This window comes from Polychytrium aggregatum, assembly GCF_025602895.1.
Source record: "Polychytrium aggregatum strain JEL109 chromosome Unknown BJ171scaffold_40, whole genome shotgun sequence".
Taxonomy (NCBI): Eukaryota; Fungi; Chytridiomycota; class Chytridiomycetes; order Polychytriales; genus Polychytrium; species Polychytrium aggregatum.
The window spans coordinates 88,946-115,732 of NW_026516242.1; the positions used below are offsets into that span (position 1 = coordinate 88,946).

Genomic DNA, 26,787 nt, shown 5'->3' on the forward strand with positions numbered 1-26,787 from the left:
ATCCGCCTCTGCGGCCGACAACTGACACTGGATCTGCTGTAGGTCTCGGGTGACCTGCAGAACTCCTCCTGGTTCCCGCTCGTCACACATCTGATGGCCAAGGAGCTGCAGCTCTTCTACGTTTACACAAGCGCCGTTGCGCTCTGGCTGCTGATTCTCATTCAATGGGCACGCCATGCCAAAACTCACAGCGAGGTCCCAAATGGACTGCACCGCACCGTGTTTATGCTGCCGATTCTGTTCCTCGGGGCTGCGTTGCTGAACTGGATCTCGCTCGCCTATCTTGGATACTTTGGGGGTCGCCAGTGGCTGTGCCAGTCGCTGATCTACCCAGTCGAGTTTGCGCCGGAATTCTGGCTGCTCGTGTGCCTCTTCCTGATCGCCAAGGGATGGTATATCATGCGCAGATGGCTGGCGCCTGTTGAGATTCGGACGATTGTCAGTAAGTGTCTGCGTGTCTGTGTGTCTGCAACTGCTCTCCTGTCAGTCGAATGGACTCTGGCAAGCGTCGTCGCAGAGCCGTCGCGGAAGCCGTCGCAGAAGTCGGCGGATGATTTGCCATCTCGGCCTCACAATCAACCCATCTTTGGGTGGAAACATGCAGTTCTCTCGGCGCTGCTAGCAGCCGTTATGATCTTGAACCGATACATGGACAGTGGATCAATGGTACGATGCTTCAGCATGGCCAAGGGCAGCCAAAGCAGCTCACAGTCAAGCACCTGGGTTCTCATCACTCGATCCATCTTTTCCTTCTCCTCCTCACATTGCCGATCTCAAAGATTGGCGTCGTGATCTGTGGCTCGGCCTACATGATTCAAGTACTCTGGATCATACGCCAGAGCATTGACCAGCTTCAGGGCCATATCGACACTATCGAGCTTTCTCTCCCTGCAGCGGACTTTATTGGCCGCGATGACGTCGAAAACAAAAGACGAATTGCAAACGGACGGGCCGACGGTCAGCCGATTCACTGGCTCCTTCTCGACGACAAGTGGCAGCTCCTGGAGCCGTATGTCCAGAAAGCCGAGATAATCGAGTAATGATACTGCCGCACTGCCCGGTTCCACGACCGCATGGTTGGAGCTGACGAACACTACCTTGCTGAGTGTCTGAGTTCTTACACAGGACTCTGTTCACACAGCCGCTCGCAAAACATCATCAGTACATACGCCTTGGGCACATGCGTGGTATGTAGACTACATCTTCTGGCACTCGGAAGCCAAAGGAGGGCCGCTGCCGGGACTGCAGCATGACGCACGATCTGAGCAGAGCGACCCCGAAGCGTCGTCCCGATAGAGGTTATGTGCTGTGGTGCGCTCTTCATCGTCTGTCTCCGTGTCCGAGAACAATCCGACACTGCCGTTGACAATGTCGCTGCCGACGCTACATCCGGCCGCAGAACCTCTTGATGCAATTCTTTGGCCAAGCACCATCGGAATATGTGTCCACGACCTTCACCCAGCTCCTCCATATGTTTTTGGTGATCTGGATAGGGTAAGTCTGGCACGATGCAATCTCGATGGAGCAGAGCCACTCCCGCCAGACCAGGGGACTTTGGTGTCGTCGTCCGAACACGGGTGGGAGTAGTTACAGGGCCCCCATGACATCTGCCTGGCATCCAACCCTTCCCTCTGTCTTGTAGGATTCTGCTCCGGGCACGCCGTCCCGTCGAGGTTGTGGTTATCCCGCCCTCCCGCCACGCCGCGCTTGCTCGACAGATGTAGGCGTGCTGGCGTGAGTGAAAGCAGCCAGCATGGTGACATGTACAGCTTCCCAGCGGCAATCGAGGGCTGCAGTTGGAGGATGAACACGGACCGAGTCGTACCATGCGCCGATGCGGTGTTCACAGCGACTCACTCAGCCAGCGCTCCAGCGGCTGAAAGGAAGAGGGGGAGGGTGGCGCGCGGGGCCAATGGGGCCAGCCCGGGGGAGGAGAGATCGCACATGGGGGATGGGACAGCTCTGGGAATGGGTCGCATTTGGCCAGGCGGCAGCGGGAACGCCGAGCGCCAACGAGCAGACGGTGTTGTTAATCGTATCGATGGTGTCGATGGTGTTGTTGATAGTGTCGATGGTACCGACCGAGGCCAACCCCAGAACGCAAACTCCGGAACACATACTCCGGAACACATACTCCGGAACACATACCCCAGAACACATACTCCGGAACACCGATGCCAAAAGGCAAACTCGAACAAGCGCTCCGCCGCAGCCACGGTCGGGCCACGGTCGGGCCACGGTCGGGCGGGCACCGCCCTGCGCCTCGGCGCCCGCAAGGATGCGCCCAGCGGAACGCGCCCCGGGCTTGCTCCATGAAAAAAACGCCCTGGCGGTATATGAGCGCTCAGGACCCGGCAGGGGACGCTTGGCTGCCTGCCCCGCCCTGGTCGCCTTGGGAGGGACTCTCCACCGACTCTGCTCTGCTCTGCAAAGCCATCGCCATCGCATCTGTTATTTGCAAAGCCATCGCCATCGCATCTGTTTTGCAAAAAAAGGCCTTCGCAATGGCATCGCTCTCCCGGCCTTCCTCCCGGCCTTCGTCCCAAGTCCTTCCCACCGCCAGGCCGGCATCGGCATCGCCTCGGGCTCGAAACTCTGGCTTGGACTCCTCGCCGGATGCTGGCTCCGGTAACACCTCTGCATCAACCAGCAATCTCTCTCCTTCCACCTCTCGGGGCACTCGCTATTCTTCTCCCTCGCTTCCTTCGCTTCCTTCGCTTCCTTCGTTTCCTTCGCTTCCTTCGCTGCCATCCGTGGCTTCACAGGACCCCCTCGTATCCGTATTGTTGACCCACTCCTCGTCTCAAACAACTGTCTCCCTCTCGCTTCCGCCGCGCACATCGCCGTCCGCCTCCGCACATCCCACCTTATCCACCGGCCGCCCAACCATCCCAGTCCCGAGTGGCGGTATCGACGGTCAGCCAAGCTCCGGACAGGCTCTTCCATCGGCAGCGCCATTCCTCCCAACCGGGTTCCCGACATCATCCGCAAGCAGCCCAATCCCCACGCCAACGCCGACAATAAACTCGATCCGGAGCGATTCGCGCTTGTCTCAGGTGTCAAGTCCGAGCCCACGCTCATCTCTGGTGGTTGCCAGCAGCCCGGAAGCAACGACAGCAAATGGTGCTGTGACTTCATCGGCGCCTGCAATCGCCTCCAATGTATCTCCGGGCGATACTCCTGACGGACGCACAAGCAATTCAGTGTCCCCACAAGCACCGTCTCCGACCACCACCACCACCACCATCACCACCACTACCACGACCACTACCACTACCACTATCACCACCACAGCAACAACTACCACACTTGCAGCACCTGTTTCAACGACAACCACTGCTGCCGCTACCTCAATCCAACCCACCTCGGCTACCAGAGCCACGACCGCCGCTGCTTCGTCGGCGGTTACAACTCGCCAATCGCCTCCGTCCACCGCCACAGCTGCACCACCCACAGATCCGACCTCACAGCTTCCAACTTCACAGATCCCAACCTCACAGCTTCCAACTTCACAGCTCCCGACGGCACCCCCACCAGCGTCCCCACCACCACCACCACCACCCGCGATCACGACTGATCCCCAAGTCATCACCACACGACTCCCCCCAGCCCCTGAGACAGACATCGTTCTCGTACCTTCCGATACTTCACAGCAATCAGGTGAGTTGCCATACCATGCCGCTGCATTCATCCACTTCATAATACCCCAGTCAGCGACTTGGATCCATTAAGCCTGCATCGACAACAGCTTCGCTCAATGTGGACAGTAATTCTGACTCGGTTATGCCACTTGCCTGTGCCCAAAGACGATCTTACCTCACCGACATCCAATGAATCGTCCGCAGCCAACGTTTTGACATCAACCCTTGCCAGCACAACGGCCCCCACGACCACTATTGGCACTGCTGTGACGTCGCCTATCTCGCTCAGGCCCTCGGACTCGATATCGACCCTGTCCACTCGATCGGCAACGTCGTCTCCTACCGGCAGCGGCTCTGTCAGTGTCATCGGCGCATCGCAGTCCGGAACAGGTCTACCCGTCAACGCCATCATCACCGGAGTCTTTGTCACAGCAACTGCCATCGTGCTGGCGGTTGCCGTTTGCGTGCTTGGTCGGCGATGGTACAAGAAGCGCCAGTTCCAGCTCAGGCAGAGTCGCTTCCACGACGTCGAAGGAAGACCGGGTGGGGCACGCTCTGTGCTCGGAGCACGGCTGTCGTTCTCGAGTGATCGGCAGTCCGATGCCGACTCAACGCTGAATCGCATCCGCAATAGTGCCCATAGTCGTGCATCGAATGCGCCGCTGCTGTCGGACCTGGCAGCCCAGAGGCAGCCGGCCATGCCCGCAACCAACTTTTACTCGAGACTCCCAATCCTGGGCCCGTTCTTTGGAACCAAAGCCACACACCCTTCACACAGTGGCGACGACGAGCAGTCGCAGTCGACTCTGGGTGGCCTGCTCGACCTTTATTCGAGGTCGGCTCGGCGAGAGAGTCCCCAGCCCGACAGCGCACGCCTTCAGTCCGACTCCAGTCGCCAGCGGGCCGGCAGTCCGCTCCAATTCCAAGCCCAGAGCGACAAAGACGATGGATACATGAGCCAGCCAGGCGCCGACCGAGTGACAGGGTATACTTACCGGCCAAATGACTACAGCAACGGCGGTGGCGCCGGCGACTATTCCAAGTACGACGACGATTATCGCCAACAGTACAGGTATCCGACGGCCAACCCAAGTGTCTACTACCCAAGCCGAGACAGCGTCTCATCAGTCGAGCAGCAGGCCTTTGTTGTATCCTCCGTCACCGGATCCAGGGATGCCGACCAGCCTGCCGCCACCGCCGCCAGCCCTCAACAGGAGCCCGAGGCTCCCGCCTCGCCAGGTGCGTGGGCAGTGCCCAATCTCGTGGGAACCATGACGGGCGCCTTCGAGGCCGTGGCCAACTGGACGCTTCGTCGCCAGCTCTTCCACAAGACCATCCAAAACAAGATCCATAGCCACGGACGCCGAGACAGCCTTGCAAACCTCCAGCGGCTTGACTCTGGAGACATTGCCTTTGGCTCGGCGTCGGGCATGCGGGCCGACTCGTTCAAACCCGCAGACATGGTGGTCCAGCCCAGCGACCACCAAGAATACCGCGTTGTCGACCACCTGGTTTCGGTGCCGCCCATTGCCCAGGCGATGACCCTGGGCGATGTTCTGCGAAGTGCAACATCGTCGACGACATACTCGGATGAGGACAGCCAAGACAGCGGATCTCGGCTTCGGGCCAGCATGGTGCCGTCATCGGTCGGATCGCGCGCAACGACGGCAGCCAAGCCCATGAACTACCGGCAGTTTGCCGCTCGCCACAGCACCATCTCGAGTAATTCTTCGGATCGCTCGAGCTTGCTGTCAGCGGAGGGCGAGTCCGATCGGCATCTCTCCCTGTATACTGTCGACAACCGGCACTCGCGCTGATTCGACCGACGGATGGGTCCCCGATCCGGGCCACCAGAGGCCCACGACGCTGCCATTTCCGCCTGAATTCCCACCCCACCCCTTGCTTTGCACTCCTCGCAGTCTGGCCTCTGGCCACCAGTCTCGCCGTCCTTGCATCCGGTACTCCTCTCTCGAAGCGTACATCCTGCAGCCCGGGCCTAACTGCCCATGCTGCCTGCCAGTCCAATCCTGCTGTCCTTGACTCGACTTGTCTGTGCATCGCCATGTTGCACTGTAATTACAGGCGCTCTTCGCCAATACATTATGATTTCCTCTCTCGCAATGCCACCGTGCTCGAGCTGCCATCCACCGTCGATCCCGGGCAGTTCGGCTGCTCGTGCTGCGGTCGCGTGAGCATCGACCAGGGAGCGCCTGTCCCCGGACGAGCCGGAGCCAAGATCTTCCGTGGCCGTGCGACGGGATACGGAGAGGGGCGAAGGGGGGGGTGCTCTCTGTGCAATCCGCCTGACAGAGCCGCCACCAGACGACCACGATGTCGTGGGGGGGGGGAAGGATACGCTGCACAGCACGTTCGATACAGCACATCAGGTCGCCAGGCCGGCGGCCCCCCGGGTTTGTAGCCGACACCCAAGACGCATGAAGGCAGGCCCCCCCCACACATTGGCTGCATTTGATCGCCTGACGGTTGGTGGCATGTTGCGCAGACCGAGCGGGGAGCGAGCAGCCCGGCAGGACAGCGATACGCGGCTCTGGCCGTCCTCGTCCTGCTGATGCCAGGCCCGACACTCGGTTGGAGACCCCGACGGCCACTGCCTTGGGCCCCTGTTTTGGACCTCTGCCCCGCCAGCTCAGGTCCCCCCCCCTCCATATCCAAAACCCCAGTTTGCACGGTCGCATCGCCCAGCCTCGTAACGCCGCGTCTGCGGGCGGGACGCGCCGGCCGCGTGATCGTGCGCGGCACAGGCACATTTTTGTGCGCAGTAGCACACGGCCGCGTGACCAGGCACTTGCGCGTCGCGACTTGTCTTGCCCGGCCGGCTGCTTGATCCCGCACATGTCCATGTCCATGCTCGATCCTGCACTCGACCAGTCCAGTCCAGTCCAGTCCAGTCCAGCATACCCTGAATCATACTTCACGAGTCGCCACATCGGCCTCTGGTGTGACTCCATCGCTGGAGTGTGGGTCCGTCGCCTGACCGCATCCACCTTCTCGCCCCCCATGCCGCAACAATCCGTTGGCCCCCCACCTCGGCTCGCACAAGTCGGCTCACATGTCCGCGTGTCCAAGACAGAGGGCTCCTCGGTGGGGGCGACAAAGGACGCAGGGTGTTGCTCGGGTGTCGCTGCGTTTGTTGCGCTGCGCCGGCCCAGCAGACCCGGTGCATGGCGATCTGGCCGCGCTGCCTTCGTTCGGGGACTTGCTCGTGCCGCTCCCGTTGCTGCTGTGCCTTGGCCAACGAGTCATTCTCCCATGGGCTTTGTGCTCGCGCCTCTGGTCCTGCTGCTCGTCTGATCAGCCGGTCAGGCTGGGGCCTCTTGCGATTTCCCCCCATCGCCCTGCAAGAACAGATATAAATTGAGGGCCCTCCCTCTCGGTCTTGAGACAGCCATCGCAAGCGATCTGTCTCCGAGAGCCAGCACCTCATCCGAAGCCCAGTCCTTCGTCGCCCGTTCCCACCCGCTCTCTCTGTCCCTCTCTTTGACCTCAGTCTTCTGACCTCAAGAATGTTCACCAGCCGCTCCCTTGCCCTCTCTACCATCGTTGCCGGCCTTGTGTCCGTTGCCTCGGCTGCCTGCACCGAAGGCGCCTACCAGTGTGTCTCGCCCGGCGTTCTGCCCGACTTTACCCTGTGCGCTGGTCAGTGCCTGTCTGTTGTCGATCGCATCAGGCGTCTGGTCACATCACGGCGCGATTGCCACTGAACCTAACTCCTTTGCACGATCCAGGCGGAACCAACTACGCCCTGACCTGTGGACCTGGCACTGTCTGCTACCCCAGCGGCAACTCGATCATCTGCAACCTGCCTTCCACTGCGTCCGCTACCACCACCTCGAGCTCGGTCCCGACCACTCGCAGCAAGGTTTGAACCTGGCACTGCAGATAGGATGCTCACTGATGCAGCAGATTGTGCAGACGAGGAGAGCTTGGATGGGAACGACCGCTGATCGAACTGCTCCATTCTATAATAGACCACCACCACCACCAAGACCACCACCACCAAGACCACCACCACCAAGCCCACCACCAAGACCTCCACTACTCCCGTCAAGTCGACTACCACTACTACCACTACTACCGCCACCACGCCCACTACCACCCCTACCAACACCCCCAGCTCTGGCAACCTGGCCATCACCTACGACCAGTTCAACTGCATCTTCACCCAGCTCAATGGCACCCTTCCCTACGAGCGATTCACGGGTCTCGTCTCCACCTTCAACGACGAGCCCTGGGTGACCGACCCCCACAAGCTGGCCATCTTCCTGGGTGAGATTGATCACGAAAGTGACGGCCTCACTGCCCTCCGGTACGTTTGCATGGCGCTAAGCGAGTCGACAACTTCCACCAGCATCTGAAGTAATCATTGGCTGCTCCATCGCCTTGTTCTTACTCGTCCTGTTCCCGCATGGCCCACAGCGAGTACTGCTCTCTGCCCGGCGCCAACCCCAGCTGCCTCACGGACTTTGATGGCCAAGGCTGGCCCTGTGGCTCGACCACCCCTGTCGCCGGCCAGCACTACTACGGAAGGTACGAAACGAGCACCATCGGATCACCGTCGACGGCGACGGGCGGCAGATTCTTCGTGACTTTGGCCCTGATACGGCCATGCATTGTGCTCATCCCTAACTAATCCAATCTACCGTTTCTCCCGTTAACACTTGTCCAACACCTGTACAGAGGCTTCATCCAGCTGACCTGGGTCTGCAACTACGCCGCCGCGGGACAGGCTCTTGGCCTGGACCTCGTCAACAACCCCAGTCTTGTCGAGACCAACGTGACCGTTGCCTGGCAGACCACCAAGTGGTTCTGGGATTTCAACAACATTGCCGCCGCCTCCGGCTTTGCCAATGCCACCCAGATCATCAACCCCATCGAGTGTGACCAGGGTGCTGGCACCAACGCCAACCAGCAGGCTCGCATTGCCCGCTACAACACTGTCATCAAGTGTATGGGTCTCGTCGATCCCCTCCCCAAGGAGTGCTAAATTTCTCCTCTCCCCTTTGGCCCCCGTCGGCCTTGCCCCGCACAGTGTGGCTTAATATTCTAATACTTTGTAATTCTATGAGCCGGGGACCAGGGGGGAAGTGCGTGTTCTTTCATTGTCGCCCGGCAACGGTACACATGATTGAATCTTCTCTCTCCCTCCCCGTCCTCGATGCGATGTCTGGCCTCTACTTGGAATGCTGGCCTCTACTTGGAATGCTGTACTCTATGACCCTCTTCTATGTGATTCTATTCTCCTCTCTCTCTGGTTTGGCTTCCCGATTCGATGGGGGCGTGCACTGTACGCTGTTCATCCAAGGAAATACATATGAACAAACCAGCTCGTACCGACAAAGAGACGGTGTGATTATTGTTGGTATCGGCGACGATGGTGGTGGTGATGGTGATGGTGATGGTGATGGTGATGGTGAGGATGGTGATGGTGATGGTGATGGTGATGGGACGTGGGTTGGTTGCATTCGCTTGGGGTTGTCTTATTGTAACAGACACAAGCATCATCAGACATGGCAATGCCTCATAACAGCGAACATCGAGTGAATCTCACTGCGAATCCACAGCGTCCGTCAAGGCGACCTTGCCACATCTGATCGCTGGTGCATTGGTATCAGAATCTACAGTCGGTCCAGAGAGAAACGGGACAGTTCCTTCCTGGCTTCAGATGTCTGAACCTCGCTGGCTGACTGTAGGCCCCAGTGAGCAAGCCGTGAGATTGTTTCCCGTCTTGGTTGGCAATCGAGTGGTTTTGGTTGGTTTGGGAAGCACAGTCTTGAATACACCCGGTCGATCTCCTGTGGCAATGATCGACTGGCATACCGAGATCATGTTCCTTGAGGCATTGATGTCTCGATCCCACAGTGTATGGCAGCTTGCACAGCTCCGGACAAAGTGTGGTTTCTCGATATCAAGATGCTCGACCTTCTCGAGTCGCTTGGCTTCCCGACAATGTGAGCACGCCTGGAGATCGAGTCGCTTGAATCGCCGTCGCCGGGTCAGGCTGAAGTACAGCTGTTTGTCCAGCATGTCTCCATCGAACACATGGCGAATGTATCGCAGGAAGGGAGCCAACCCAGGGATCTTGGGACTTGGTGTGGTGCTCATCCATTCCGGCAGACCAAGGGCCTTGTGGGTGCTCTGGACCCACTTGGCTGCTTGGGTGGTGTCTTTCGCTTGTGGGGAGCCATCTGGCGAGAAAATAGCGACGATGGCTGGGTCTGCCCTTGGGGAAGAAAGAATCTCCTCAAATCCAGCGCATTTTGGGCTGGCAGCGATGTTGTTCGCAGTGGCGTCCTTGATTCAGACCCAGAATTCCATCACTGAACGGTCATGGCCAGCGCGCGATTGGGTAACCAAATATTTGATCAATCGTCAAAATCACGGGTGTCCCGTTTTTTATTGGATCGACTGGAAGCTACCACATACCAGAGATCCCTCTTGGACAGACATCATCATCACCACCACCACCACCACCACCTGTCGCTTGGATAGCCCAAAGTCAATGTTGATGAGCAAGAGCTGGAGCTATATTGAGTAATGCAGGGAGGCCCAGACCCAGACTAAAAGGAGAAACAAAAGGCAAGCGGAGAACAAGCCACAGCGACGATCGTGATCAGCAAGGATCAGTCGGCCGGAGAAGAGGGGTGAGATAGAGAGAGAGGGAGAGCTGAAGAGCGATGGAGAGATCGAGGGGAGGCGGAGGAGGATTATGGTGAGAAAGCACAAGAGAGGGCAGCGGGGGCCAAATCAAACAGAATTCCAATCCTATGTACAGAGAAGAGCACAGTTCTTTTTGAGCCGTCCATCTTGCGAGGACAGGATGAAGCAACAAAACAACGGCGCCGAGAGGACATCTCGGGCTCCAGAAGCAAAACACTCATGCGGGCCAGTGCGCCAGGCGACGCTTAGAAGTCACCGGCAGGCTGGTAGCCACCGTTGTCGTAGCCACGGTTCTGGTAGCTGTGTAGGGTAGGGCAGCCAGGCGAGAGCAAGTCAGTGATTGAGCAGGCGAGAGTCCCAGCTCGATTCGGCACCAAACAAACCGCCTGACACCGACAGACTGCCAGTCGATCAAAGATCGAGCATCGATCGGGCTGTCCGCCGACCACCGCTGACAGCACATGGTCAGAGATGCCAGCGCTGGATACCCGCTGGACGTCAGTCAGAGTGCTCAAAGCAAGGATGCTTACCCTCCCCGGTATCCACCACGGCCGCGGCCGCGGCCGCCGTAGCCACCACGGCCCTCGCCGGCAGGGCGCTCGTTGGCGATGTTGACACGGACGTTGCGGCCATCGAGATCCTGGTCGTTCATGCCGTTGACGGCAGCCTCAGCAGCCTCAGGGGAGTCAAAGGTGACAAAGCCAAAGCCACGGGAGCGGCCTGTGAGGGATTACGCAGGATAGGAGATGCAGAAAGGAAAGAAGCTGGTCAGCGAACGGTCACCGAAAGAGCAGAGCAGCGCAGCTCGTTGGGAGAGGGGCGATCGGATGTGGCATGGCCGCAGGAGCAGCCTAACTGCCAGAGACAGACTGGATCTGCGTTGATCTACTCACCAGTCTCACGATCGCGGAGAACGATGCAGTCGGAAACGTTTCCGAAAGCCGAGAAGCAGTGGCGGAGGGACTCGTCGGTCGAGTTCCACTAAAGAAAGCCGCAGCCATTGGGTTAGATGGGGGGGAAGTGGAGAGGTAGAGCAAGATCACCCGGGTCAATCGGTACCATCCGTTGCACCTCGAGGACAGATGCTCGTGGCGTGGAAAAACAGCCCCTTCCCTTCTCCCTTATACGGGGGAAGGGTGGAGAGAGACAGTGTGCGGCTGCCAGTTCCGCACACTGGGCGTGGGTCTGGAGAGCCGAGTGCCAGGGACAAAGAAGGCTCCAGCAGCAAACCAAGAGCCACGTTGCCGCTGTGGAGCAGCTCTGAGGCTCCAGAGAAGCGCTGGAGCAATTCGAGGGAAAGAAGGGGGGGGAGAGGAAGAGGTGCGAGTGCCGGGACTACCGGACCAGGCACCTCTCGGCAGCACAGCGTAGCGGTAGAGAGAGGAGTGCAAGGAGACGTCCCGCTGGAGGAGGGAGGAGCGCAGACACCCGCAGGAGAGGTTTATGTATTCGGGCTTACAGAGAGGTTTCCGACAAAGATCTAGGAGCAGGAAGAGCAGAACAGAGAGTCAGAACAGGGCGATGTGCTAGATCTGGTGCACGGCCGAATCAGCAGCCGATCGGGGTCAGCAGACAGAGAGCAGAAGCAACAGAGCACGACCAGAGCGAGATCCTACCTTGGTGGCAGCCATTTCTGAAGTAGGGAAGGGGGGGGAGGACGGACAGAGAGGGCGGGATGGAGCGATGTGGAGAGGGACGAAAAGTGGGAGGGGAGCAACGCTGCCCAGTTTTGTGTCCGGCGAAGGAAAAAAAGCTGTCTCTCGTGACCAGCCGGACTGGCGAGGGACGAGAGCGGGCGAGAGGACGCGAGGGCGCCGCGAGATGGGGCCGCGAGAGCCGGTTGCAGCCAGCCCGCTCATGGCTTGTTCAGGCCACGGATCGAGAGATCATAGACGACTTCTTCGATCTTCTTGATGTCGTCTGGGAGGCGAGGAGGGGCGGGAGCAAGAGGCCGGACGCCGGGATGCGCAGATCGAGGCGTGGGTGGTATGGAGTGTGCGGAGGGCGTGGGCCATGTATGGGTTATATGTGGTGGAATGAGCGAACAATATGTGGACTATGCGTGAGTTGTATGCCGACGATGGGCAGATCGTGGGCAGATGATCGTGGGCAGATCGTGGGTGTTCAGCAACGAGGGCAGTCGATTTGCTTCGCCTCAGCAACCAGGTCCTCAGAAAAGACACTTACACTTGACAGAGTCAAACTTGCGTCGCAGCGCATCGTTCTTGAAATTGAGCATCTGCATGCTCGAGTACATCTCCGAGGCAAACTTGGAGATCCTGTGGGCCGGCCAAAGCGGGTTATTGCGATGTCGATGTTGCGGCTTGAGCGATTGTCACCAAGTGGCGGCCAACCATCGTTACCTGAGCGGGCGAGAATAGTCTCCACGAGTGACGCTGGAGACAACGAGGACGCAGCGGGTCAGCAGCGGGCCAGTAGCGGGTCAGCAGCCACCAAAAGATCTCGCACATTGGCTTGGATGGCCCACATACCTGTTGACAGCCAGGCGCGAGAGTTCGGCGGGCAGCGACAGAATGCCCGAAACAAAATCCTCGAGGTTCAGGTGGAACTCATGGATCTCCTTGCCCAAGGCAAGCTGCAAACCCAGGATGCCCTCGAGCTCCTCAACCGAGATGAGTCGCTCGTGCTTGAGGTAAATCACAAAGGCCGCCAACGAAACAGCTGCAGCCGATCGGCAAAACGAAGCGTCAAGTCTGACTCCGACTAGGAGAGCGAGGCACGGCTGCCGCCTCCGATCCGTAGATCGCAGCAACAGATGCAACAGATGCAACAGATGCAACAGATGCAACAGATGCAACAGATGCAGACCAAGTCCTCGGTGCGATGGCCCATCAGGTCGCTTGCCCGGACGCACCTTGCTGGATCGGGAAGTAATAGAGCCCGCTGTATCGAAAGTACATGTTTGCCGGGACAATTGCCGCGAGTCGCCCAAGATGGGTCTTGACATCCTGGAACTGGGCCAGGGCTTTGCCGCAGGCATCGTCGATCACTGCAGCAGATATACAGCGAGAGGCAGTGAGTATGGCCCTGGCTGAGATCCGATCAATTGATCGATCAATTGATCAATCGAAAGGAGAATCGGACGGGCACCGCTTCACATCAACCAATCGGTGTCCTTGACATCGACTTGACCGGCGATCAGTCCAGTGCACATCTGCACATCTTGGTTTCTGGGCAGCCAGCGGATACACCCACCTTCCTGGGTCGTGGTGATGTGGATCTTGTTGAGAACGGCGACTGAGCGAGCCAGCATTGGCAGATAACGGAACCAATGGAACGAAACCAATGGAACGACAATATGAGCAGGCAAGGCGTTGGGCGACATTCATGGGAAATAGAGAGGCGGTACAGCCAAGGAGGCGATGGACATGCAGTTCTCCGTGTTGGCGAGGCCATCCATTCTCGAGGCAACGATATGCCGAAGCTGTGAGGCCAAAGCCGTCGCTGCTGCCGGCTCAAGTGGCAAGCCTACCGATGCTCTTGCATGCACGTTCCAGATCCTTGGAGACTTGGCTGATGCTCTGCATGAGGGAGACAGGAGTCTGGCGGTGAGCAATCGAGCCGTGTGATGCATCTCGAAGCCGAGATCGAGTCCTGCATCCGATGCTGTCGCGGCACTCGGCCAGGCGGATCGGTGCATGTTTGGGCGAGGGCCAGGGACATGTGCAGATCGCTGGCTGCCGGTGACTTACATCCTTGATAGCCGTCTCGGCCTCAAAGGCAGCCTGGATCTCGTTGAGGGGCAGCGTCTCCATGTCTGTGCGAGCGATCCGAAAAAATGCGATTGCGGCAGAGGTGGGTGGGTGCTCGGCATGGGTCGAGCCCTGCTCTCATTCGTGCCCACGAGCGCGATCGCCCCAGCCGCAATCAAGCCGAATGCGAGCCAAGCCGAATGCGAGCCAAGTCGTTTGCGAGTAACCATGCTCGGAGTGGGTCGCCGGTGTCGTTCGGGGAAGGGAGCTGTACCTGGCGACGACTGGCTATCAGGGCCGAGTGCCCAGAGGGAGCGAGGGACTGTGCAGTGTCGCCTTCGGGATGGCTTCGGCCCACGTCAGATCGCCCATTGTCATTGTCGTCGCCGTTGCCGTTGTCGCCGTTGCCGTTGTCGCCGTTGCCGGATCAATGTCCCATCGAGGTGACCCCCGAGCCGACCGTCGAATCGATCTGTCGTGCGTTCCTTCGTTCGCCGCATCGTCCGTCGAGCCGACTTGCACCAGGCATCTCTGAACTGCATCACATCAGTCGGCGTTCCCGGCTCTCAATCAGCATCGCTGGCGCCTTGTCGGGCCCGCCCTCCCACACCCCCTATCGTTTCTCGGCTCGCCCAGCCCAGCAGAATCAAGGTTTTGCCCTCCTCCTTGAACGCCGGAGTAAACTCAAATCCGCGCTTCTCCTCGACCGTTGTGCTGCCTGAGGCGGTTTGCTCCATCAGCAGAGTCTTCTACCCGCCATCCTGGGCGCCGTCGTTCCGGATCCTGACCGTCTGCATATCTGCCTGGATCTCGCACGGCCTGCCCAGGACCGCTCTGTCCAGGGCCCTTTGTTCTCTGCCGGCGACTCTGGCATCTGCACCAAAACCTCGTCTCCAAAAGCCTGCGTCCGTCTCTGGCCCTCCCTCCTTCCGACCCCAGCCTGCCCAGCCTGCCCAGCCTGCCCAGCCTGCTTAGCATCTCCCGTCCTCGCCTCAATGGCTTCCCAGAAAAGAAAGCTCTCGATTCCTTGCCTGCTGTCGCCGCCCATCCATCATCATGATAGCCCCGCCTCGGACTATCAGCCGGCCAAGCGTTCCTGTCCTCCCTCCACCTCGCCGTCTCCTTGCCCTCCATCCGTCTCGCCATGCCCGTATCCTCCCTCGCTCTCGGCTTTGGCCAATCTCTGTTCCAGCTGTCCGTCGTGCCGAGCGCTTCAGCGAGAAATTGCCGGCCTGCTGTCGTCCCATTCCTGCCAGCGCCGTCCTACATATCCGGGCTCGGATATGTCCGACTCGGCCCTGGCCCCGCACATCCGCCAAAGCTCATCCGCCATTCAAGAGCTGCCCTGGGACATCCTCTTGCTCATTTTGCACTACATCGATCTCCCGGTCGACCAGCTCTCGTTCGCCGCTGCCCTCCACAACCAGGCCCTGCAAGCTCATGTCTCCGACTCGGTCGAGGAGCAGATCTCGGATTTTCTATACGGATACGTTGAATTCGACGCCCATCGCCTCGCTCTATTGCTACCGGCTTCAAGTCGTCCGGGGCTCTATTTCGAAGGTAAACCTTCGAACGCAGAGCAGGCCGGGACTGCACGGCCGCTTCGGATCATCCCAGAACTATTGTCGCAGCATCCTGCTGTTGCATGGGCATCTCTGTGTACATCTACCTGCGAGCATATTCCTGCGGGCACATTCACCGCTCTTGCAGATCCGGTTCTTACCGGAGAACACTTTGCCTGGACTCTGCTGGATCCCTCCTCGTGCCCATGCCATGTTGACACGGAGTTTGATGTCTTCAGAACCCCCAACACCTGCGATATTCTGATACTCTGAGTTCCCATCACGCTCACTTTCTATCACAGATGAAAAGCTGTCGCTTAGCCAGGTATCGGCTTTGGGTGGTGCTCTGCAGCTTACGAAGTTGAAAAAGCTGAGACTCAGCGGTAAGTCCTCTGCACTGCTGGTTTGTCCATGAGCCAGGGGCAGTGCCCTGCAATCACCAGTTCTGCACGGTGCTGCTGCTGCTGGTGCTGGTGCTGCCAAGTCGCTCCGGTACTTTGCTGTAGCACCACAACCTCAACGCCCGAGCAAGTGACATCAATCTGATCACCATTGCCACTCCTTCATCTGTGCGTGATTATGCGATTCACTTTGGACCATGTCGTCGCTTCTCGTCCCAGGATGTCACATCGGCGACTATGGCGTTCAGCTGCTGCTCCGGCGGCTCGATTCGGCATCGCTGGTAAAGGAAATGGGAATCTGTGGTTCGTATCTCGTGGATCGTCCGTCGTGATAGTGCTCTATGGTCGTTTCGGCTGGCTGGCTGCTAACGGCACGGTGCTCTTGGAACGGCTTGACTCGGATCTGCACAGATGATGTTGTGGGCCCGATCGGAGCTGGGGTTATCTGCCGAGTCGTCAACGATTGCTCCCTCATTGAGCTTGACCTTCATAGTAAGTTGCAGCAAGATCCTCGCCAGCCCAAGCACGCGCCTCATTCGCCGCTGCCAGGAGCCGATCGTGGCAAGTGAAGTACTCACCAATGCGGCATCTTGGATCGCAATCTCCCGTCGCCGACTGACTTCTTTAGAAAACGAACTCGGGAATGATGGATGTATCTCAATCGCGCAGAGTCTGGCCACCAACACCACCCTCGTCAGACTCATACTCAACGGTACGGACAGTAATACCCAGATTCATCGATGCTGTTGATAAGTTGCATTTGGATCTGGTTCTGGATCCGGATCTGGATTTGGATCTGGATTTGGATCTGGATCTGGTTCTGGATCGAGGCCAAGTCGGGCGTCAAGTGAGCCGTCACGCGAAGGCAACAAGTTCCGGGATTGGAGTGCCCTCTGTCACCCGCACGGCGTATGGGATCAGCCCTTGGATCTTGGGAGGAGGGGATTCCGCTCCAAAATCGTTGTCGCTCACACAAGCCCTTGGTACCCTCCCTCGCCGCGGCAATCAGAATGCGGCATCAGCACTACTGGCATGATCACCCTCTTCAACACCCTGCAGACTAACCGCACTTTAACTCGTCTCGAGATTTCAAGCAAGTATTCGCCAAGTTATGCGTGGCATCTTGAACCTGCTGTTTCTGTCACCAACGATCAATCCCGCGTGCTCTCTGTGGCTCTTTTCTTATCCCGCTGCTGCTCTCATTCAACAAACCCCAGAAAACCGCCTTAGTGACTATGCCGCTGCATCCCTGGCGATGTGTCTAATCTTGAATGATAAGATCGAAAAAATCGACATATCCAGTACGTCAGCAACCACACTGCAAAATCGCTGTGATAAGCCGATTGTTTTTACCGCCGGATTGTAGCTCTGGTCACTTACTCTTCATCCGTTTGTTTTTTTCCCGCCAGACAATAGCATCACTCCAAACGGCATGAACCTGATCGGCGACGGCCTCCGAGTGAACAAGGGCTTGAAAAGCCTGGATGTCTCATGTAAGTTACAGTGGCGATTATCTGGCGATTATCTGGCGATTATCTGGCGATTGTCTGGCGATTGTCTGGCATCTGTGCTTTTGTTTGGTACAGCCTTGTTGATGAGATCGCACTTGATGAAGCGCGATGGACTCTGATTGCACGCATTGTGGACTGAGCCCCAGTATCGAAATATCGTATTTGCATGTGGCAACCGCGGATCATCCTGAACTTGTTTACTGAATGTGCTTTCTCGGTCGGACTTGTCGCTATCGCAATGCCTTTTTGCAGTTAACGAAGCCGGCGACCATGGAGTCGTTACCATAGCGGAATCGCTCATCCACAACACCACCCTGGAGTTTCTGTTGATGTCGAGTAAGTGCTGCACAATTGTAACCGTCATCATAACAGCAGACGCCTTTCTCTACTCGGTCGCTGCTGGAGATTCAATTGGCGCTTGAGCCTTGTGTCGACGATCTTGGCGACTGATGGAGCCTTGTGATTCTTCAGATTGTGCAGTCAAGCCGCAAGGTGCTGCCCGTTTGGCGGCGATGCTTGCCCGCAACATAGGGCTCCAGCATCTCGATCTACGATGTCAGTGGCTTTCCTTAACGACGGTCCCTTGAGTGTCCATCTTCTCTGCAACGTGGATGCGAGGCCGCTGTTGTTGAGATCACCCGATACTTGCACTGTAATGCATGGGCTTTTTGATCGTGCGGATGCTCAAACTTGGACCTGACGACCCGCAATGTCGAATCCTCAGACAATCTATTTGGAAACGAAGGCGGCATTTCCCTTGTTCAGGCCCTTGAGTTCAAGAACGAGCTCGAGATTCTCAAGATTGGATGTGAGTGCATCATTTTGGAGATCCATCTCGCAACGGATTATCGCGACATGTTCCTGCCATCCATCTTTGCTTGAGCTAACACTCTACACCATGGAGCAGACTGTGGCATTGATGAGGCGGGATGCTTTACTATTGGCAAGCTGATGGCCAAAGTCAAAAACCTGCATCGTCTCCTCCTGTCAGGTGAGTCCCGGCTTCGCTCGTGTGTGCTCAGAACCGTCGTGACGTGCTCGTCCACCGCTGACTGGCTATTGGCTTCGGAATCCCGCTGTCTGGCTCGCTAGGCAACCGAATTGGCGACTATGGTGTCCTCGGTCTCGTCGATGGCCTCATGGTCAACAAAACCCTAAAGTCACTGGTCCTGTGTGGCCGCCAGAGTAAGTTAATTAGGGTGCTTCATCTTGCGTGAGATGCTTCCTACGGCTTGCGGAGCCAGGTGCGGTCCTGTTTGTGCTCGTCGACAGTGTGGCACATCGGCCCATGTATACTGTTACCTTGCACTGATTTGGCATTTGCGCTATGCGCTGTGTGTTGTCCCTGCTCCAGCCAATGAAACCTTCATCACCGACGAGGGGCTTGTGATGCTGAGGAACCTGGCCCTTGCCAACCAAAGCCTTCAGGACATTGCTCTCACACTCGGTAAGTTGTTTCGGGCCCTCCGCCAGTGTCGACCGTAGCGGATAGCCAGCGTGGTCACTGCGGGTCCGATGGCAGCGGGGCCTCGTAAAATCGTATGCACCGAGTCTCGGCTCGCCTCCTCACTCTCGCTCGGACTGTACAACAACAGCACCAATGCCGGAACGCACGCCGCTGCAGCTCGAAATCGCCCAGATATTCGAGGTAAGTCGCGAGCGGGGAAGCGGTCTGTCCCGCCTGGATCTTTCAAGTCCGTCCATGGCAGACAACACCATGCCCAGGCTCGACGACTTGAAGACCTGATCCTGACTCTTATCGTCTTCATGCTCAATAGGAGCGAAGACAGAAGCACCGACTCCATGACCTCACCCAACATCAGTAGGACCCGTCGGTTGAACATGAACGACGGATTCAGCTCTTTGCTTGGATCGACCTCGATCCATGCACTGGCGGGGAGTGCCGTCGCAAATTTACGCCCGCTTCTCGATGCTGTGAGGACGCAATCGAGGCGCGAGGACTGATTTGGTTAGGGGTGGCTCACTGGCTGGGCTCGGCCTTCATCTAGAATCTGCACATGAATACACTTCACATCTGCTGGCCTGGACGATATGTTTGTCATGAGAGCCTCCTGCTCGCATCAATGCTGAGTGCAACGGGTGCGAGAGGGAGTCCCTCAGAGTCCTTGACCTGTCAACCGAGTTGAGTCGATTTCCAACGAACTGGCTCGGATATGTTGAATACTGGAGGAGGAATGCCACACTTTCCTTTGGATGCCTCGACGACATCACCGCCAGCTCAAGTTGAACGACCACCACGGCCTTTTGTGGACCTGGGCGGCTCCGATCAGCGGCTCTGATCAGCAGCTTCGACTCGAGTTGTATCGCTGCAGCCCGGGCTCCTCGCACTCCCATGCTGCTGCCTAAGCTAAGGGTAGCGCTGATGGACATCTCAGTTGTGCCGGCCTTCAAGCGTTTGCCCAGTTGCTTGTCCAGATCAACAATCTCGGTCGGCGAGATGAACGAGTTGCTATTGGCGCTGCAAATGCATTTGTACAGTGCGACCCGCATCCGGTTCGTATGCAGACACTCGCCTGTTACATACCCACTCGATATGCTTGTCCGCGAATGGCATTTGCATTCGCATATATCGCTGGTGGGCGATCTGCCGATGGAAGCTCGGGTGGTTCGGTGATGATCTCGCCTTTCGGGTGCCCGCGCCACAGCAGGCTATGTATCGTCACGGCGAGAACGAGGCCAGGCAAACGAGCCATCGACAGCGTCAGGACGACAACCGAGGCTCCAAATCGACTCGACGCATGGAGTCTGAGGAAAATGCAGCAGCCTCCTGGTGACGAGGTTTTGGCAGGTCGCTGTGGGTTGTGGGTGCGCCTGAATCAAGTCGTGCGCTTTTTGGCTTTCGTGCCAGCGCCCGCATTCGGTTGGGTTTTCTGACTTGATCTCATCGCCCTGCCCCTGTCGCCGGTTCGAGACACATCTCTGCCGTCCTGGAATCCTCGCCGCTACCTCATGTCCATCTCTCGCTCGCGAGGATACATCCTTGCTAGCCGTGGTCCGGTCTATCACTGCAGCGTCTGTTGTCCTTTCGGTTCTAGGTTCATATGATTTGCATCCAGAAGGGCTTGGGAGGGCTTGAGAGTCAGTTCGGCTATCATTTCCTGTTTTTATCTACACCTCTCCTACCCTCGATCTCTTCTGTTGCTGTTTCGTTCCTCTATTCTTCCCGTCCTCCGTAACCTGGTGAGCAACATCGGGCATCAATGGAGGTCAACGCAGACTGAAGGCCACGGTTGCTCTGTCCAGACAGAGGATACGACAGATTGTCGACGACGTCACCTACACTTTCCCTTGCGAGCCCACGTTGAGCTTCCACTCTTCCAGGTACGACCGGGCTGGAAATATGGCGTCCAGGGATTGCTGGCCTACCACCTCTTTTTGAGCCATTTGCTCGGCTTCCTTTAGCAGCAGTCTGGCCCTCAGTTGCGTCGGTGTGCTCCTTGATCTCAGGCTTCACCATGATCCATTTGAGGGGGCGGTTTTTGGGATCTACCTTTGCGGGTTTTGTTTTTTTGGGGCGAACTTTGCGGATGACCTTGACAACACCCTGCATAACGAGATGCTTCGCGAGAGGAGTGATTTCTGGGCACGATGGTCAAGTCCGGAGGGTTAATAGGCTCGGTCGTCGATACATCCACACCGGCGCTCATATCAGCACCCACACGCCATGCAGACGTTGAATCGATATGGGCATCAGCGGGGTAACCAAGGTGGATGTTGCAGGCGTCCGAAGAGCGAGCCATCACCGTGGAGACCAACTGCTTGCGGCCAGCGAGTCAGACACCGTACTCATCATTCCTGGAAATTCGCGCCAGCGATATGCCCTGAACGCATCGGAGACCATCGAGAGAAGAGTCACAGGCAATGGAATCGGGCTTGATCTAGAAGGTATGTTGTTGCGGTGCATTCGTAAATACAAAGGGTAAGTATGGGTATCGGGCTGAGGAGCAGAGGCATTCACGGAAAGCCTCGGCTTATCCATGCAGCATGAACAGGCGAGCGAATACAGCCCGTCGCAATCCATGGTGCCGATGGCGTGAGTGATATCGAATGCAGTGGATGCCCGCTTGCTACTGTAGTTGATTCGATTGAGGGTTGTTCGGAAGTCGAGGATATTCGGCCATCGCGGGCTGTCCCCACCGATCCAGCGTCCGCCTTCGTTTGGGCTGGGAAGCTTGGGCGTTCCTGTTCGCGTCCTCGTTGTATTGCAGGGGCACTTGGGCCCTGTTGTCGCTGCTTTTGCACTCTGCCGTTTTCAAGGGACGAGTGGCGAATGCATATCCAGCTACGGCATCCGTCACCCAAGACTGATCGTAGCGACTTGACTTGGGCGGACATGCTAACCACGCCATAACACAGGCCACGCTCTATCGTTTGCCTTGTGCAGCAGAGTCAACTCACAATCTCAGATCGACCAGGATAAAGCGCAGCCGAAAGAGGCCTTCGTATCGGATACAGAGATTGCCAAAGATGAAGAAGACGCCAATATTGCCGTCGAGCCCTCGCGCAAAGTAGCTGGGCGACACCAGGTTGCCATAGAGAGGGTATATGGATCGTTGGACAGCCTCGATGCCGTTGCGAGGTCGCCTGAAGGCGCGGCCTTGCATTTTCTCGTTCGTTTCTCCGAGCGTGACGCTATCGATTTCTTGGCTACTGTCAAGCTCTTGATTACTGTCAAGTTCTTGGCTACTGTCGAGTTCTTGGCTACTGTCGAGTTCTTGGCTACTGTCGAGTTCTTCCGTGCTGTCACGTTCTTCCGTGCTGTCAAGTTCTTGGTTACTGTCAAGTTCGTTGCTCCCAAACAGGCTGGATTCCTGAGTGTCCGCAAGACTGCGATGGTCAGCGCCGTGACCGTATTCGCGAAGGAAGTGCCTGGGGACCTGACAGTTTGCTTGCGCTTGGGGCTTTGCTGCTTCATCCTGTCCATCCCAAACTGGTTCTTTTGGATTGCGCTGGGATAGTGCAGCGCGGTCGCTCAGGTCCAAAGTGTGGGTCTGACTCGTCCCGCCTGCACAGGCCTGGGGTTGGTCACTAATGGGTTGATCGATCATCGAAAGCACATTCATACCACGATGCGCTGGGTTTTCCCTTCTTGCTGCCAAGTTTGCCGGCTCCGGCTTTGATGCACTCGTCGTCGTATTGTCCTGTACAATCTCGATTTGGACGTGCACCACGAACGAAACGGACGCAGCTATCGCCGGATGCTCTGCGCTGTAGGGCCATATTTCCACACGCTGGTTAGAACACCTGCCGATGACTCGGAGTGTGTGATGCCACACATGAGGTGAGTGTCACAGTATTGCTTACTTTGAAACGTTAACGCCGCTATCATCGCGGTAGCGCAACTGCAGGAGCGGGATTGGGTCGATCGAGCGCCCGTAGAACTCCTGCACGAAGCCAGAGGTTTGTGCCTGGATCGGCTGATCGGCCAAGACAAGCTGGTACTGCACGAAGGCCAGTATACCGAACGGAGGCCATGGTTAGTTGACTCATCTCTGAATGGCCATTTCCTGTTAAGTTCTCGACAAGCCGTCCTGATCAGGACCCAGGATCACAGAACTCGGTTCACGATGATCGGCTCGTGGCATCAACCCCTGCACGGAGATGTGCACATAAAGTGGAATCATGCGTCGATTGCATGCGATATCCATACCATCGCTGGAGATATAGCCCGAGGCTTATGATGATGATTCAGCTGAAAGCAGCTTCGACACTTGCAACACGAAAGGATGGGCTTGTCCCTCCTCTGGAGAACGGTCGACAGGACAAACACAGAAGAATAGCCTGTCATTCATGAACAGAATCAGCGCCCACGGATAGGAACGACGGCATATTTTCCGCGAACGATGAATGGACCCAGATGGTTCATGAAGGCGAGCGAAGCATATCGAGCAAACAGCGTCAGAGGCATCCAACCTGCCGACACTTTTAGCAGGAACAGGCAACAAAGTCGCGAATTACACTCTATACGAACCCGCCTCACCACAAAGATTTGGGTGGGACACTAAAAACACTCAAATTGAGACTTTAAGGAAGGTATTCACACAGAACTCGGTCGGCCGAGGTCAAGTCCAGGTCAAGGAGGGGCCGGTGATAAAATCGATGAAAGTCAACAACAGCGGTGCCGAAGCAGATGAAAGACGAAGGCAACGTTGCTTGGATGTTGGCGATGGCTTTCGAGACAGCAAGGATGATGGTGAGTCAATAGATGAGTCAATGCGGCCACCGCTTAATGGCCACTCGTGGCTCTTGGCGGGAGAAGAAGAGGTTTGCGAGGCAAAGCGGGTGCGAGGCTGAATCAGCGATGGGTAGAAGCAACCGTCGGACCAATACGATCTTCGGCTCGGGGAGGTCGGCTGAACCGACAATCCAGAAACGACGGCTCCAAAGACTGGCCTGACGACCGGAATACCGACACAACCTGGGCAACCCAAACCGATCTGTGGCAGAGACTTTCGGGAGGACGGTCTCTTCGATTGGATGCCCAGAAAGGGCGACGAAGATAGCCAGTGTTGCGCTGTTTGCTTCGAAAGAACTCTACTACGCCTGCCATCCCTTCAACCACACAGCATCTGAAGTCACCCAAAGGCCATCTCCTGGCTTCCAGGGCTGCTACGGAGGGAACAACTCGCCATGGATGAGTCCGGGTTTGAGCTGAGAAGGCACCCGACTGGTTGATGGTGGCTTGCTGTCAGCGGTACAAGAATCATAGCAGTCTTCACCCCTCCTTTTTGATCTTCTCCGTCACGTCACATTCTCTCGCTCTCGCTCCCTTTCTCTCGCTCGCTCGCTCGCTCTCTCACGATCTGCAGCGGGATGATTGGCCTGCCGACCCCTGAATACACAGCAGTGGTGCCTTGCAATCCCCGACCCTCTTCGCTCGCAGCCGCCCCACTCATATTCGGGTGGCAGGGCGCTGCCTGGAACTCCACTGATAGCATGCTGGATGCATAATTGTCTCGCTAAGGCGAGCCACCCCAGAGCGAGCTCGCAACTGTCGCTCGGGAGGCCGACCTCGAGTACTGCGGGTCTATCGAGCAACGCCGATTCACACAGCATATCGATGCGCACTGCCTATTCCCACTTATCCTGAACAAGTCCAAGTGTAAGGCCATTTGCAGGCAGCGATGTCGGGTGACTGTGTAGATGTCCCGATCCGACAGCGTATGGCAGCATAGACAGCTTCCGTGCAAAGTGTGGCTCCTCGAAACCAAGATATTTGACTTTCTCGAGTCGCTTGGCTTCCGGTCACTCTGAGCGCGCTGCTTGATCTTCACAGGCGATGGCGCGTGTGTATCCAGGGCCAAAAAAAGCCATAGCCCTTGCTCAAAACAACTTCCGTTTCGCTTTGGGTACGCTTTATAGATACTCTTTATTGTTTGAGGGAGGCGGAGGCGGCGACAATCCTACGGAGCAGGTTGCCCGTTCCCATGCTCACCACGGTTGTCACTGCATTGTGTGTGGTCGCGCAGTCGAGCACAGGCGTCGCAAGCAGGAAAGATGGGCCAATATCAAAACAATCAAAACAGATCGGTGTGAGGATTTGCAGCCGGAGCAACAGCCAAGCCACGAAAACAGAAGTAGGGGGAATGGAATGGAATGGAAGGGAGTGGAGAAATACTTCAGGGCAGACAGCGAAGCGATCGTCCTGCATTCGGATCATGGCCTGGCAGGGTTTACTCGTTGTCGCCGATCTTGGGAGCCAGGTAGTATCTATATCGATACCAACGGGCAGCGGGCAGATTAGTTTCCCAAGCTCTGTGCAAGTCGATAGCCCTGCCTTCTCGGCCAAAGACCACCTGCGAAAATGGGGATGTCCCGAACCCGAGGACAGCACTTGGCCATAATGCCTACCTAATGTAACCCATGTCTTCGATCTTGTATTCGATCAGCAGAGGGACACCATCGGACATGCTGAGAGTGACGGTGTCGCTGAGGGAAGTGGCTTTGGTGAAGTCTGTCAGATACCTCAGGCAAAAGGTCAGGCTGCAGGGCTGGTTCATTTCGATGGTGGTGTTGCTGGAGCCCTTCTCATCATCGATCGTGCCGCCTTGCTTCAGGGTGATGCTACCCTTGCCAACATCGCCGGTGGCGGTAAAGCGAACACCGCTCTTGGTGGCATCGATTGTGACTGCGTTGAGGCCCGAGGCAGAGTTAGCGATTGAAAGCGACATTGTGCCGGCACGTGCGGTCAGTGATCATCCGAGGAAGGACTGGATGTGCAGCGCTCACCAGATTCACTCAGGACGCGAAGGTCGCGGCAGATCCGCTGGAACTCGGCGGAGGACATGCGAACAACAGTGTCGTAGTCGGTCTCGGGGATACCCAAGTGCTCGCTGTCAATGTCCATGAGCTTGAGCTCGTACTCCGAGACGCGGTCCTGATCTGTTGCATGGAAAGCGGGGATCGTCAACGACGGGACTGGAAACATATCCAGCACAGCAAGTCCACCGCTGTCTGCAACTGGTAGGCACCCAACTCGGGGAGGGTGGTGCCAGGATCGTCGCCACACGCGGGTGAATCGGTGGGCACTGTTGTCCTCGGCTGCATGTCTCCCACGTCCGGACCAGATCTGTGATCAGCCGATCGCCCCCCACCGACGACGGCACACGGATCGTTCTGCAGGTAAGGTCCGTGGGAGGAAGGGAACAAGAGTCAACCTACTGGGACTCTCGAACATCAAGCTGAGGTGATCGCCGCTGTCTTCGGCCTTGATGGTGATGACATCGTCGTTGCCGGCACACTTGAGGATCTTGCCGAGCGAGACGAGGGAGATACCCAGGGACAGGTTGCGATCACAGCGGTAGGGGTCAAATCCGTTCGAACGGAGCAGCAGGGCCACCAGGGCGACGTGGGAGTTGTCCATGGCCTGCAGGGCAATACCGGTGTCGTTGCAGTCAAAGTTGGCCTCGGAGACGAGCTCCTTCAGGGCATCCATGATCTTCTTGAGGACACTGGCTTGATCGAGGCGGGCTTCGAGCATGGCTGTTGTGTTTGTCGGCAGAGATACGGGTGAAGTGGAAGAGCGGCGGACAGGAGGCGGCTCGGGAGGGGGCAATGAGTGCAGCGATAGGACAGAGAGAGGGATGGCGATCGTGCTGGTGCCGGAGGAGGAAACGAATATATACTGCTGGTGGCCCTCATCTGTCCCAAAAAGGCAGGCGCGGCGGCGATTGGACAGCACCCGACTGCGCACCAAGCATGTAACCATATATGGGCTGCCCAGCGGCTGCGCACGAGCGGCGTTCCGTGTCCATGTTCTG

The 26,787-nt window shown here is 57.3% G+C and overlaps 9 protein-coding genes across 9 annotated transcripts; 4 read left to right on the forward strand and 5 right to left on the reverse strand.

Annotated features, from left to right (window-relative positions):
- Positions 1–70: 70 nt before the first annotated feature.
- Positions 71–1,829, forward strand: BJ171DRAFT_518337 (uncharacterized protein). The gene is made up of 6 exons (XM_053112230.1): positions 71–442; positions 605–666; positions 780–1,036; positions 1,142–1,187; positions 1,400–1,494; positions 1,643–1,829. Exons 1-6 carry the CDS (start codon positions 94–96, stop codon positions 1,722–1,724), a joined length of 891 nt encoding a protein of 296 aa, XP_052963407.1. The 5' UTR covers positions 71–93; the 3' UTR covers positions 1,725–1,829.
- A 532-nt stretch (positions 1,830–2,361) lies between these two features.
- On the forward strand, positions 2,362–5,762 carry BJ171DRAFT_518339 (uncharacterized protein). Its single transcript, XM_053112231.1, has 2 exons — positions 2,362–3,660; positions 3,807–5,762. Exons 1-2 carry the CDS (start codon positions 2,505–2,507, stop codon positions 5,456–5,458), a joined length of 2,808 nt encoding a protein of 935 aa, XP_052963408.1. The 5' UTR covers positions 2,362–2,504; the 3' UTR covers positions 5,459–5,762.
- A 1,403-nt stretch (positions 5,763–7,165) lies between these two features.
- On the forward strand, positions 7,166–8,997 carry BJ171DRAFT_570434 (lysozyme-like domain-containing protein; the record flags this gene model as incomplete). Its single annotated transcript, XM_053113633.1, has 5 exons — positions 7,166–7,298; positions 7,388–7,521; positions 7,631–7,968; positions 8,079–8,189; positions 8,340–8,997. 5 exons carry the CDS (start codon positions 7,166–7,168, stop codon positions 8,644–8,646), a joined length of 1,023 nt encoding a protein of 340 aa, XP_052963409.1. The 3' UTR covers positions 8,647–8,997.
- A 1,848-nt stretch (positions 8,998–10,845) lies between these two features.
- On the reverse strand, positions 10,846–11,300 carry BJ171DRAFT_427584 (uncharacterized protein; the record flags this gene model as incomplete). The annotated part of the gene is made up of 2 exons (XM_053107813.1): positions 10,846–11,039; positions 11,213–11,300. Coding segments are annotated over 2 exons (282 nt in total), but the record flags the coding sequence as incomplete, so codon positions are not given.
- A 721-nt stretch (positions 11,301–12,021) lies between these two features.
- BJ171DRAFT_518363 (Translin) lies at positions 12,022–14,281 on the reverse strand. The gene is given in 9 exon segments (XM_053112234.1): positions 12,022–12,239; positions 12,507–12,598; positions 12,683–12,715; positions 12,812–13,001; positions 13,195–13,329; positions 13,536–13,577; positions 13,813–13,861; positions 14,033–14,228; positions 14,245–14,281. The coding sequence occupies 8 exon segments, from the start codon at positions 14,093–14,095 to the stop codon at positions 12,175–12,177; spliced, it is 669 nt and encodes a 222-aa protein (XP_052963411.1). The 5' UTR covers positions 14,096–14,228; positions 14,245–14,281; the 3' UTR covers positions 12,022–12,174.
- A 439-nt stretch (positions 14,282–14,720) lies between these two features.
- On the forward strand, positions 14,721–19,554 carry BJ171DRAFT_518366 (uncharacterized protein). The gene is given in 17 exon segments (XM_053112235.1): positions 14,721–14,966; positions 14,985–15,592; positions 15,897–15,977; positions 16,215–16,298; positions 16,407–16,487; positions 16,624–16,707; positions 17,005–17,088; positions 17,213–17,296; positions 17,405–17,488; positions 17,759–17,842; positions 17,978–18,061; positions 18,231–18,314; positions 18,414–18,497; positions 18,599–18,691; positions 18,861–18,953; positions 19,102–19,154; positions 19,285–19,554. 16 exon segments carry the CDS (start codon positions 15,028–15,030, stop codon positions 19,330–19,332), a joined length of 1,770 nt encoding a protein of 589 aa, XP_052963412.1. The 5' UTR covers positions 14,721–14,966; positions 14,985–15,027; the 3' UTR covers positions 19,333–19,554.
- Positions 19,555–20,541: 987 nt separating this feature from the next.
- Positions 20,542–21,734, reverse strand: BJ171DRAFT_213886 (uncharacterized protein). Its single transcript, XM_053106400.1, has 2 exons — positions 21,314–21,734; positions 20,542–21,106 (listed from the first exon to the last, which is right to left on the reverse strand). Exons 1-2 carry the CDS (start codon positions 21,546–21,548, stop codon positions 20,682–20,684), a joined length of 660 nt encoding a protein of 219 aa, XP_052963413.1. The 5' UTR covers positions 21,549–21,734; the 3' UTR covers positions 20,542–20,681.
- Positions 21,735–22,868, reverse strand: BJ171DRAFT_213885 (uncharacterized protein). Its single transcript, XM_053106399.1, has one exon. The coding sequence runs from the start codon at positions 22,588–22,590 to the stop codon at positions 21,922–21,924; it is 669 nt and encodes a 222-aa protein (XP_052963414.1). The 5' UTR covers positions 22,591–22,868; the 3' UTR covers positions 21,735–21,921.
- A 2,010-nt stretch (positions 22,869–24,878) lies between these two features.
- Positions 24,879–26,601, reverse strand: BJ171DRAFT_518384 (proliferating cell nuclear antigen, N-terminal domain-containing protein). The gene is made up of 4 exons (XM_053112236.1): positions 26,189–26,601; positions 25,757–25,909; positions 25,379–25,655; positions 24,879–25,237 (listed from the first exon to the last, which is right to left on the reverse strand). The coding sequence occupies exons 1-4, from the start codon at positions 26,505–26,507 to the stop codon at positions 25,201–25,203; spliced, it is 786 nt and encodes a 261-aa protein (XP_052963415.1). The 5' UTR covers positions 26,508–26,601; the 3' UTR covers positions 24,879–25,200.
- Between the last annotated feature and the right edge of the window lie 186 nt (positions 26,602–26,787).